This window comes from Passer montanus, unplaced genomic scaffold (genome assembly GCF_014805655.1).
Source record: "Passer montanus isolate IOZ18808 unplaced genomic scaffold, ASM1480565v1 scaffold3, whole genome shotgun sequence".
In the NCBI taxonomy this organism is placed as follows: domain Eukaryota; kingdom Metazoa; phylum Chordata; class Aves; order Passeriformes; family Passeridae; genus Passer; species Passer montanus.
In genome coordinates, this window is record NW_024367707.1 from 17,679,374 (window position 1) to 17,691,871 (window position 12,498).

Below are 12,498 nucleotides of genomic sequence, written 5' to 3' on the forward strand. Positions count from 1 at the left end.
AAGATTTTTTAAGAGATAGAACACAGTAAGTGAAGAGGAAGATTGGAATTAGACACACAACAATCACACCTAGAAAATAAATAAAATTCTGAAATATTTCAGTAATGTTCTGTTGCTCATTTCAGTACCTCTGCTTCTTGCTTTATTTGAACATTTTCTTTTTTCAGAGCTATGCACTGCTGCTGACTTTCAGCTTTTTCCAGAAGCACCACATCCAGCCTTTCTGTGAGAGCCTAATATTAAATGAGAAAGATCACTGAAGGAAGGGTCTCTTAACAATGGAAACAATTGATTTCTGCAAAATGTAGAAACCCACATATAGATTACGACACTTTTTGCCAAATAAACACATAAGTCAGCAATTTAAAAATTGCTTTCAGCCCAAATAAAACTGACACGAAATAGGGAGATTAAAACAATGATTTTGGGATCTTTTAAAAATTGTACTTGTGATCAGACAACTTTTTATTACCAGTGATGGTGGTGAAGTTCCCTTTTTGTAGAAAAGAAATCTCCATCCAAATTATTCAAAACAATTCTCTAATTGAGAAATTCCTCCTCACTACCAATTTTCACTTTTGTATGCTATGACCCTTATCTTGAGAAAAACAGATCCTGAAAGTATTTCTTGTGACATGCAACTTGAATTATGTGTTTCTAATCTCATCAAATTATTGTCTCAGAACTTTTCTAAATGGCTAAAGTCTTTCTGCAATGGTCACTCCAAAATAAACAAAAGCTCGTCTAACCTGCCAAACAAGGAAAAGTCTTGCTGGGGACATTCACAGAGCCACAGAGAATAGTTTGGGTGGGTGGGGACCTTTGAAGGCCATCTAGTCTAACGCCCCTGCAGTAAGCAGGGACATCTTCAACTCCATCAGGTAGCTCAGAACCCCCATTCAACCTGATCTTCAATATTTCCAGGGGTGGGGAATCTACCACCTCTCTGAGCAACTTTCTCCAATGTTTCATCGTCCTCTGTGTAAAAAAAAAAAATCTTCCTTATATCTGATCTGAACCAACACTCTTTTCATTTAAAACTCCATTATCCCTTGTTCTATTGCAAAAGGCCCTGCGAAAAGTTTGTCCCCATCTCATAAGCTCCCTTCAAGTACTGAAGTGCTGTGGTAAGCTCTGCCTGGAAAGTGTACTACTTTGTACTATTCCTTACAGAACCAAGTGTGTTTGCTGGCAAGTGGAGTAAGGATGTGAGGGGAGAAGGAAAAAAATAGTTTTAGGAAGTGTCTTGGACTCCTTCAGATTGATTCCATTCAATGTGAATAATGGCTTTCAAGCTATTAACTCCTTACGAAATTATTTCTGTGGATTTATTTCAGCTAACTTTACATAATACAATAGAAACTAATTACATATTCCTACCTGAATAATATCATCAGCTCCTGCAGTAGCTGCTTTAGATCTGAGTTCTTCAATTTCTTTCTCCAGTTCTTAAAATGTAAAGAAACGTTACAGTATGAATTGATGCTGCATCATGGGAGCAAATTTTAGTAAATCCTGTGCCTGACAACACTTCTATTCAAATCAGAGAAGTCTTTTACTTCACCAATTTTTGTTTGTTGCTGAGTGATAGACAGGACTAACAGAAAGAGAACAAATATTCAGTACTACTTCTCCAGTCCTGACACCGAGCATGGTTTCCTGAGGAAGCAAAGCTTCCTGGCTTGGATAGAGGGACAACAGATAGAAATTCTTCTGAAGATCATCCACCTTACCTTCTATTCCATGGTCAATTTAAATCAGAGGAAAGATACTCAGTTTCTACTGTTTCTCTAAAAATAGGCAGCAAGCAGAAGAACAAGATCTTATGAATAACCACACTGAGGAAAAACCTGGTACAGCCCATTTCTGTATCCTTATTGTTTCAGAGGGCAGCTACCAGCAGTCAGCATAACTGTCATTCCAAACAAGGGGAAGTGACACCAGTCCAAGCAGTGGGCCACTGGAGGAAAAGAGACTGCAGAGTGGACAAGGACAGCACATGAAAGCACAGATTTACAGGTACTTTTAGGTGTTAAGCATAAAATTTTGTTTGGTATACTTTACAATTTCTTGTTAAAACAATAAATGATCAAATATAAAGTAGCAATATATCTTAAAGAAGTCACTGCACTCTACAACAAACTATACTCTATTAATTATGCAAAAAAAAACCCCAGACATTCCTCCTCCCATTTGCATCCTGAAAAGCAACCTCCACCAATACGGGGAAGAGACAATGACAAATCCCACTTCAACTTTTCCACAAGCTACACTGTTCCATCATGCCATACTCTCAGACAAAAATTCATTTAATACCTGGCAAAAGCAATGCTTCTTTTCTTCTCTTTCTTAATCAAATTACTTCGCTCCTTATCCTCCCACCATAAATAGCAAAATTGAAGAAAAATAAAATCTAGTATTTTTGCCTAGAATTTAAATCTACCTATCAAAACCACACAGTGGTATTTGAAAAGGTCAGGTAGTGCCAAGCATTAAGGCAGAAATTGCATTTTCCAGTAAGATACCTGCACATCTTGACTTCACTTTCTGTATAAGCATCATTTGCTTTTTTGCAAACTTGATGAGGTCTTCTTTGGGCAATGTGTCCAGCTGTAAAGAAAGCATGTATCAGAGAAACCAGTTTCCTCTAACCCAGAGGGAAACAGAAACAAGGTATTTTAGCAAAAAGCTGACTTCCAAAGGGCTGAATTTTAGGACAAGTAACTCTTACCATACATTTGCAAGAAGTGTAACATTTCAAAGAAGAACAACAGTCCAAGTTACTAATGTTCTGTTATCCAATTCTGTTATTTCAATTACAGTAACAGAAACTACTCCTCATTCTGTACTTTTCTGAAACAATTCTGAAGCACACAATTGGGCAGCATTGGTTAGGAAAACTCAGTTAGGAAGGATTACAATTCAGTAATACAATTTGAACAATATTTTGAAAATAGCATGTTGACCTAACATTGTCATTGTTTAAATTTACTTCAAATGTATGCAAAGATGTCTGTGTCCATTATGAAAGCAACTGCTGCCAAAACTGGATGCTATTAATAATTTATCAAATATAACAGGAAGTGAACATACCAAAAAGAGATTTTTTTCCTCATGTTTTCCAAAACACTTTATCTTAATGTTTATAAGTTAATTTTTCCTGTCTAGAAGAAATGTTAAAAATATCTTTGTCTTCCTGTTAGTCACAGCTTGCATGCTAACCCTTGCAACTATTGCTATCCAAATAAATTAGGTTTGTGAGGACTGATTACCTTTGATTTGCCTGATCCTGGTGTGCCAGATGATGCCACCATCTCCTGCCCAGCATCTTGAACCTACAACAAAGTACAAAATAAAGTACAATCTGCAGTAACAGACTTTTCGGTGTAAGACTATCAAAATAACTAATTGAAAGTCTCCAAACAGAGAGGAACTGAATATAGCAAACGCCCAAGAAAAGAAGTAAAACAAAATTTTTAAAACAACATGTATTTGTAGGGTGACTCAGGAACATAGTGGAAAAAGATCTACTGTGATCATTAGAACAGCAGGACAGAAAGTTCCCAGTGTTCAAACCAGAATGATTTTATGATTCCATTACTGAATGGACATCTAGAGCTGATCAGTGTTGCAAATTAATTTTATTTACAAGCAGTTTCAAAAGCATGACTCACTATCCTGTTCTTAAAAGAGCCATTAAAAAAAAAAAAGCAAGAACAACAACAAAAACCCAAACCAAATCAAACCAACAAACAAAACACCCCCAAAACCCACAAACAATAACAAAAAACAAAAACAAACAACAAAAAAACAACCCCAAAAAAACCTTGTAGCGGAGTTGTAATTAAATCTAACCTTGGGAACTTTTGAACCACATAAGCTCCTAATCTTTTTTTGTTTCCTTCTTAAACACACTGGTTTAACACTACAATAGTTAGCCTATCAAATATATTCCAAAAGATTTGGCAAAGTCAGGGTCCATTTGGACAAATTATAACCCCTCTCTTCCTTTTTCTTAAAACATACTAGTGACAACTAGGATTGCTGGCCTGACAAACATATCTGAAAAGGCTCTGCAAATTCTGGGCTCTCTATCCCTAAAATACATGCAAAATGCCTTCTACTGTAAACTCCCACAGATCTCATCTGGGAGACTTGCTTTACAATGGTTTAGATGGGATATGCTTATGTATAATCAGGAACACAAAGAAATGTCTGCAGCCACGATGCTGCGAAGGAAAAGGGAACAGACGCTTCCAATTAGGAATAGCATTTCCAAACCTTCACCTTTACCCTACTTTTTTCTTCATACTATCTATCATATGTGCATGAGTATAAAAGTGAAGAGGTATATATACAAATATTTGCATTTTTACATATCTAGATGATTGTGTGTGTGTGTATACACACCTACCCTCACACTTTTGTTCTGCTACTCTCTTCATTCTGCCAAAAAATTCAAAACTCTTATAGTCGAAACTAAGGAAGAACCAAACTGGATCTGAACACTATGAAAATGGACAATCACTAATAATTTAGACAGAACAGGTGATACAGATAACAAAAAGCATCACTTTTAGAAATATGAGTTCAAGTACAGACCAAGGACAAAGGCAGTTATGTACACATCCATCTATGTACACATATGCTAAGCGTTTGGGGTTTTTTATGATGGAAAAAAGAAACAGTAGAAAAAGAAAGTGCTGTACAGCATTAGGAAAAAAAGCTATTGTACACATCCATCTATGTACACATATGCTAAGCGTTTGGGGTTTTTTTTAAGATGGAAAAAAGAAACTTAGTAGAAAAAAATGTGCTATACAGCATTAGGAAAAAAAGCTATAAAGTTTCAGATTTTCTTAGCATGTAAAACTTTGTCAACATTTACACTCCTAGTATGTTAGCACTTGGACAGCATAATGAATTACAACAAACTGCATGTACTGTTCAGAAAATGATAGCTCACCACTCTCCCTACTACAGCAAGGTCAGATGAATTTTTTTCTCACAATACTTTTACTCCTTTAAGCTAATACATACAGAAGCAGAATCACATAATGTGTAAAATGATGCATCCAGTTTTGCTGTTCTGGCAACAGAAACCAGAGACAGCTCATGTACAGGGCTTCACCCATTTGAGTTAGAAGAAAAATTAGGAAGATGAGCTACCAAAAACCCCTGAACTTTTTGTAGATTAGCTGCATCCAAGCAGTGAGCCAGCAGCTACTAAGTATGCTTTTAAGCTCAACACAATCCTGCATGGTTCCTAGTCCACCATACTGAAATCTGGATGCTTTCATAGTTTACTCAGATGTGTATACATATATACACACATACATACATTCTTTTTTTAGACTTTATTTCAAGCCTACTTTACCCCCTGCTCTAAGAGGTTTCCATGCCACACTTCAAGATGTTCTATGTATTTTAACTGCTATCTATCCCTTACTTTTGCAATAGCTTAACATACTCTTAGAAAGCCCAACCAATGCATAAATGCAACATATTAGCCTTTGCTGTGAACTGTGGCAGTAGTGCACATCATGAATAGCAATTTTCTGAGCAGTGTGCAACTATTAGACATCACCAACTCTTAAATGCACCAAGACTCACATAAACCACATTTTGAATTGTGACTGCTTCAAGGAACAATGGCACTGAACCTCTATTAAAACGTGGCACATGAGCAGCAGAGGAGAGTTAATTTAAAGTGTGAACTTAAAATTCCTCAATGCTGCCTTTCGATTTTCCTTGGTGTTTATAAAAGCCGCACTAGATATAGACACTTCAGTGGTTTTATTTGTTTGCGTTGGTAGGTGTTTCACAGCTGAGGTCCTGTTAACACATCGGGTCACCTCAGCGGAGAAGGAAGCCTTGTTGGCCCGTGGCTGCTGCCACACAGTAACCACTCGGCGGGCCGTGTGTCACCCGAGTGTCGCTCCCCGGGAGTCAGCGCTGCCCGCTCTCCCAGCCCGTGCCAACAGCGCCATGTCCCCACGTTCTGACAGCAGGGGCACTGAACAAGCCCCTCGCAGCCCGCACCGGCGCTCGCATTTCCGCAGGGCAGCGACAGGGCTCCCTTCCCACCCCGGCCCCCTCACTGCTGCGCCACCCGCGGGGGCTGCGAAGGGCGCCCAGTGGCCCACGGGCTTCTCCGCCCGTCACCGCGGGAAGGGAAGGGAGCCCGCGGAGTGGGAGGGGCTGGTCCGCACCGTCTCCGGTCCCCCGCGCTGCATGCCAAGGTCACGCACCGGCCCCTCCGCACCCGCCCCAGCTGAGTGACCCCGAGGGCTCCGCGGCCCCTCTGCCCGCCGCGTTACCTCCATGGCGGGGCCGGCCGGCTGCAGGGGCGGGGAGATCGCGGCGCCACAGCCGCTGCCAGCGCCGCTACATCCTCCCCGAGCCGCTTCCGCCTCCGTCATCCCGGCACGCCGGGCTCGCCGGGCTCGGCCTGTCCGTCACGGAGCGCCGCCCCGGGGGCCGGGCGGGGCTGAGCCCAGGGCCCGCTGCTGCGGCGGCCGAGCCCACATGGAACGGGCCGTGGGGTTGGGGGGTTCGTATCGCTGCCGGCCTCGTGTTCTCCGCCTTATAGAAAGGGGAAGGGGTATGGCTGCAACACGAGTGTACCCCGCTATCCCCTGCTCTTGAAGGGCTCCTAAGGGCAAAGCAGTGCTGCAGGCGCGGGTCTCGCTGCCGCCGTAAGGAGAGAGAGGTGAAGGGTGACGTGCTCGCCAGAAACGTCACGATTTAAGACCCTGTTTTTAATACCTTGATGGAGACACAAAGTGATGTAAATTATTTATCAATTAAATGCGGTGGGTGCCAGTAGGACGATGCCAGACTTTTCATCACTGCCCAGCGACAGGACAAGGAGCAATGGCCTTAAATAAAACCGCAAGAAGTTTCACCCCAGCATGAGGAAGAACTTCTTAAGGGTTTCAGAGCACTGGCACAGCTGCCCAGGGGTCTTGTGGAGTCTCCCTCTGGAGACATTCAAACCCCTCCTGGATGTATTCTTTGGCACCTGCTCTAGGTGACCCTGCCTTGGGGGGTCGGTTGGATGAGATGATCACCAGAGATCCCTTCCAACCCTAACAGTTCTGTGATTCCATTAATTAAAAAATGGGTGTGAAGGACTACCAGAGTAAAAAGCAGAACCTAGGTGCTATGGGTTGTAATTATGTGTTCTTAAAGAGACTTTTAATGCCTGAATCGGTGTTTGAGGGGAGCAATGCCTACTTTAAAGGGCACACATTTTTCATTGTAGCCATGCATACACTTTGGTAGTGCCTCAGTAATTTTTCATATTTCATGATAAGTAATTGATTTTTAATGAAAAGTTGCCTGGGAAAAACAATTTAGGCATATTATTCTGTTTATGGTTCACTGGGAACACTGAATATCACCAAATTAATTAAAATGTCATGAGAGAATATGTATTTTAATAAAAAAGGAGAGTCCTTTGTTGAAATGCTTGTCTCGGAAGAATAATTGCATTTTTCCAAGTCTGCTTACTGTCATTCTTGTGAAATTCAAATGGCAAATAGTGACAAAAACCAGAAAAGTTCTTCACATATACCTAAGAAAATATTTTTTTTTTCCAACTCCAAGGCATTCACTGTCCATTACATATATTCATATGTATCTATTTACTCAGCTACACAACTGTAGCAGGAGCACATGGTTCCATGCTCACAGAAGTTGCTGGCAAGGAGCAGATGTCCCTAACCAAACAGCATGACAGTGTTTTTTCATTACTTCTGTTATTATACTTTTTAGAAGCTTCAGAGGACATTAAACAGATTTATTCTTGCCTTCCCCTTTCACATTGGGGTACTCTGAACTGGTTACCTGTGCCTGTGTTGCTCTGATCTAACGTGGGGATTTCACACAATTTCAGTAAGAGCTTTCTGAGATAGTCCTTCCAAAACCATTCCAGAGCAGAAGCTTTCCACCCCAAACTATACCATACTGCACAGCTCCGTGCTTTGAGGTCAGCCTCCAACTGAATTTTAATATTTGGGAAGAACACTCTAGGAAACTAACCTTCTCTTTTGGGAAGCCACAGAGAAAACAATGTTTCATGCAAATTTGTTCCTTCTGCCTATCTTCACACAGTGTGTATTATGTACCAACTCTTGGGTCATCTCATTATTTAATCTACGAGGGAATTGATTTTGGAGCTCGTCCAAGGCAGACACAAAAGAGTTTTCAGAGGTGTTACTACTGAAGACAATGAGCTACCGGCTCACTCATTGCAGGCTTTCTGTAGCTGGTTCAGGCTAGGGACCACTCAGCCCTCCCTCCATTTTATGTAACAGAGTTTAGGTATTTTGTACATTTGAGATTTTCTTAACAGTCTTTCATTCTGGTCCTGAATTGCAACAATAATTGTAAAGAATCCTGGTTAGGGAACAGTAGAAGAATTTTAAAAGTTTCTAGAATAACTATAATAAAAATGATTGACAATTTTGTCTGTTGATTGCTTCAGTTTGTTACAATAAAGTGCAAGTTACTGTGAATTTTGTAGGGGAAAATGTTGATTTGTACCTGCAATAGTCTGATAAAGTTTTCTTAAACAATTTATGAATTGTGACTTACCTATCTAGAAGGAGACAGCAAGCTGATACATAATAATAAGTGCAGCTAATTTGAGACAAGATAAGTGAGAAAAACAAGAATAATTTACATAGTCCATATATCCCATGATTGTATTATCTTTGTAAATGATAATTAATTCATCTTTTTAAATAGCATTCTCTATGTAAAACAAAATTGCCTAGAGATTTATGGGATGTGTTGGGGCAGAGCATAACAAATTTTCAGGTCTGCTTTCACTGAGAAGCCAAGTCCCACAGGGCTGTAATTAGTCCTTACATCAAGGTAGGGTACAAATGCTTATTCACTATCATTGGAATTATTAGACCTGCAAGAATTTTCTGAAGAGCACAGAATGAGAAAATGCCTGTAATTTTGCTACTGGGGAATATGTTTTCGGCATAAAGGAGCAGATGCTTTAAATACTTGCCACTGTAGAATCTGTCTTTGCAACAAGTTCTGAGGATTGCAAACTCTTAGTTTTGACCCATGCTGGGCCAGTCAGAGTTCTTCCTTTGAGCTGCTTCTATGCCTTTTTTACATGCCAGGTTAAGAGAAAGGAAAACAACATATGAATTTCTAGTATTTTAACTATTCTCCTCTGTTTGGAAGCTTAAAGCACAGCACCTGTCCAGATGAACTGCAAATTATTTTGCTGGCTATGGCCATTTTCTTGGGTGGAGGTTCAGTAGGTTCCCACCAGAGTGGAAATGTGCAGTGAAAAAAGAATTATCTCAGTACCATTTTGTATGAAAGATTTGATTAGGTTTGAGCTGCTTCTATGCCTTTTTTACATGCCAGGAAAAAACATATGAATTTCTAGTATTTTAACTTTTCTCCTCAGTTTGGAAGCTTAAAACACAGCACCTGTGCAGATGAACTGCAAATTATTTGTCTGACTATGGCCATTTTCTTGAGTGGAGGTTCAGTAGGTTCCCACAGGAGTGGAAAGGTTCAGTGAAAAAAGTTATTTATCTCAGTACCATTTTGTGTATGAAAGATTTGATTAGATGTTAAAAAATTAGACTGTGTATACAGTCCTTAATTCTGGTCTTAAACTGTAATAAGAAACAAGGGGTGGGTAGTTTGGTGTTCTCATCAGCAAGAGCCAACAAGCCTTTTGATAGATTAATGTAAAACTCACACAAGGAACCATTTTGTTTTCACACTTGGTATGAGGTCTGGCTACAAGAGACTGTTCTATTGTTAACAGCACATGGAGAACCTTTAATTGCACACAGAGATAGTAGCAAATGTAGCTGAGTGTTATTGGTACAATAACAAATTACTGTGAATCAAAAGGCCCAATTTTAACAAGTTTAAAAAATAAATAGTTACCTCAATTTTTAGGTGCCTGACCTAAGATTCTACCTGTGTTTATATTGCCTGTACCACAGCAGGACCCAGTGTAGCTTGCTTTTGACACGATGCCTCTGTCTCCATAGTCATGGTAGATGGGTATGATTCTCTTGTGAGCCTTCAGTTCAGAAGGCAGTCTGAGCTCACACAGCTCGTAGATAGCAACTGCCCTTGCAGCAGCCTCTGCCAAAGCCCTTCTGCAAAGGAATCCACGAGTAATTTGCTTCTTTGACATTAACCACAGGGTGCTGCTGAATGATGGCTTTTCTGATCTACCTACACAGTGCTTGGTCTGGAGGGCAGGCAGAGTCTTGTTATCCAGCCTAAGCCCATTACTTTCAGACTGGCAGCACAGTTTGGCTGCATCTTAGAAGTATGAAGGGCTTAACTCTCACTCTCAATGTGCTTCTAGGCTCACCTACAGCCTACACTGAGACCTTGCAGCATTCATTGAGGATGTGAGGGAAATGAAAGTTTCAGTCCAAGCTTAAAATATGTTAATGCTCCTCTGAAAAATGGCAGAATTGATAATTAACCTTGTTGTCAAGGTAAAACACTTTGTGAACATGTTGATGTAAACCATTACTATAAAGTATGATATCCATATCCTGTATGGATAGGGCATATTACACAAAATCTTCTTCCTCTGCATGGTCTGTTTTCCTAACCTGAGAAACAGAGACTTTCAGTTCAAATATGAAGCAGATAATCTACAGTTAGATTAGTGGAAAGGAAAGCAGTGTCCCTCTGTCTTTAAATGCTAGCTATGGAAGATAGAACAGCTCCCTTCTCGTTTCTTTTTAAAATTCTCTTGGAGCTATGTGCTTCTTTCATTCTCTTTCACAAGTGGTTGCATTCCATGTGAAGGTAAAATGTCTCCCCTAGCTGCTAATGACAGCCAAGCTCAAAGGTGAATATGACTATTCTAGGATTAATACAGCAGTGTCTTTTAAACAGTCCGTATTGAAGCAGGAATCTTTAGTCATTCCCATGGGAGTATTTGTTTTGGTACTTGTTAATGCAGAGCTGCAAAACAGAACCACATGAACAGTTAACATGTATTAATCAACATTGACCCTGAAACATTTTTTACAGATGAATAACAAAGTTTCTGTACTATCAAAACCCAGCAGGGGCACTTTCTTCTAAAAGAAGAAACAAGCAGCATCAAAGAAGTTGCTGTGGGATTGCATTAGCTAAACTGACAGAAGTCTTGTTAAACTGACATTGGAGATGTTGCATCTGAGAAGGTTAGTAAACCTGTGCATCTAGATGACTGGATAAAATAAAGCATGGATGTATTTTTAGGATTTATGTCTAATATATTTCTGTACAATTTTATCTCCACAGTAAACAGTCATGTGTTTGCATCAGAAGCATGACAATAGTTTAAATTATTTGAAATAATTTGGCTGTACACATAAAATCTCCTTCTGCAGGTGCTCATTGATTTGCAGTATCTTACATAGAAATATATTAAATCTCTTACCAACTTTTGTTGGTATTGATAAAAAATCTCTATATACAAACACATAATTTAACGCTCTTCTGTACATAACAACTGTCAGGTCTAAAGATATGGAAGTTAAAGGCACTCTAGATGAAGGCAGCCTCCAGGCACATGCCCAGAAGCATATGCACAATTCTATTGACAAACAGTCAAAATAGACACCAAACCATGGTGGAATCTATGACCTTTGAGAGATGCATACAACCCATTAACCTTTTTCCCAAATTTTATTCATAACTACAGGTCAAATAATTTTCACTGGTAACAATAAACTACTCTCTGTAATTTTATACTAGAGAACATTTTGCAGATCATGACTGAATCCATAAGTTGATTTCTCTGCTATGGTGGCATGAGAAGGCATAAAAAGCAGAAAGTCCCCACTTTTCTGTCCTCCTGCCAGCTATATTTTGTCAAAATAGTTGATTCCTGTCTCTGAATATACAGAAGCATAATATCAATAGCATAAGAAAAGCCACTTCTTATGTAGCCACACATCAAGTGTTCGTTTCTCCCCTTTTGCATTCTAGGACTGCAATCTGACCTGTGGTACTTTTTATCTGTTGTTTATAGCAGCTGAATTGCAGCTGAGTGAAAATTACCTAAGGAAGTGAGAGCAAAGGTGACTTTCCCAATGTGATTCCAGTCCCTTACAATACAGTGCCTCTACCCTTGCAGTTGCTATGCAACTTCCTTTTCAAATAAGACTTCAGCCACTGTCAGCATTTTCCTTTTTTGATAGTTTTGAGATTTCAAGGGAGGAGCAAGCAGGTCATCTGTGTGACCTTTTGTACAGCACTGCTCATAAAATGTCACCAAGGTCCTGAGTTAAGCATGTTTTCCATTTACTGATACCTCTTGTGGCACTGAATGAGGATTAGATTGACAAACTGTGCTGACTCATGTGGTTTCATAGAGCAACCCAAGAGAGTGGAAATATCTGAAAGAGTAGGCAACACCTTTTCTTCATACTAGTGAGACAGTAAATCAAGTTAATCTTAAACAAAACCCAAACAGAAGTAGCAGAAACC

At 39.8% G+C, this 12,498-nt stretch overlaps 1 protein-coding gene across 1 annotated transcript in view; it reads right to left on the reverse strand.

The window, feature by feature from the left end:
- Positions 1–6,450, reverse strand: part of GCC2 (GRIP and coiled-coil domain containing 2) — a 31,893-nt gene extending 25,443 nt beyond the window's left edge. The window contains exons 1-5 of the mRNA XM_039714170.1: positions 6,321–6,450; positions 3,273–3,335; positions 2,526–2,610; positions 1,381–1,448; positions 129–233 (exon numbers count right to left, since the gene is read on the reverse strand). Coding sequence (XP_039570104.1) covers positions 129–233; positions 1,381–1,448; positions 2,526–2,610; positions 3,273–3,335; positions 6,321–6,422 — 423 coding nt within the window. The 5' untranslated portion in view covers positions 6,423–6,450. The remainder of the gene's footprint in view (positions 1–128; positions 234–1,380; positions 1,449–2,525; positions 2,611–3,272; positions 3,336–6,320) is intronic.
- Positions 6,451–12,498: the final 6,048 nt, after the last annotated feature.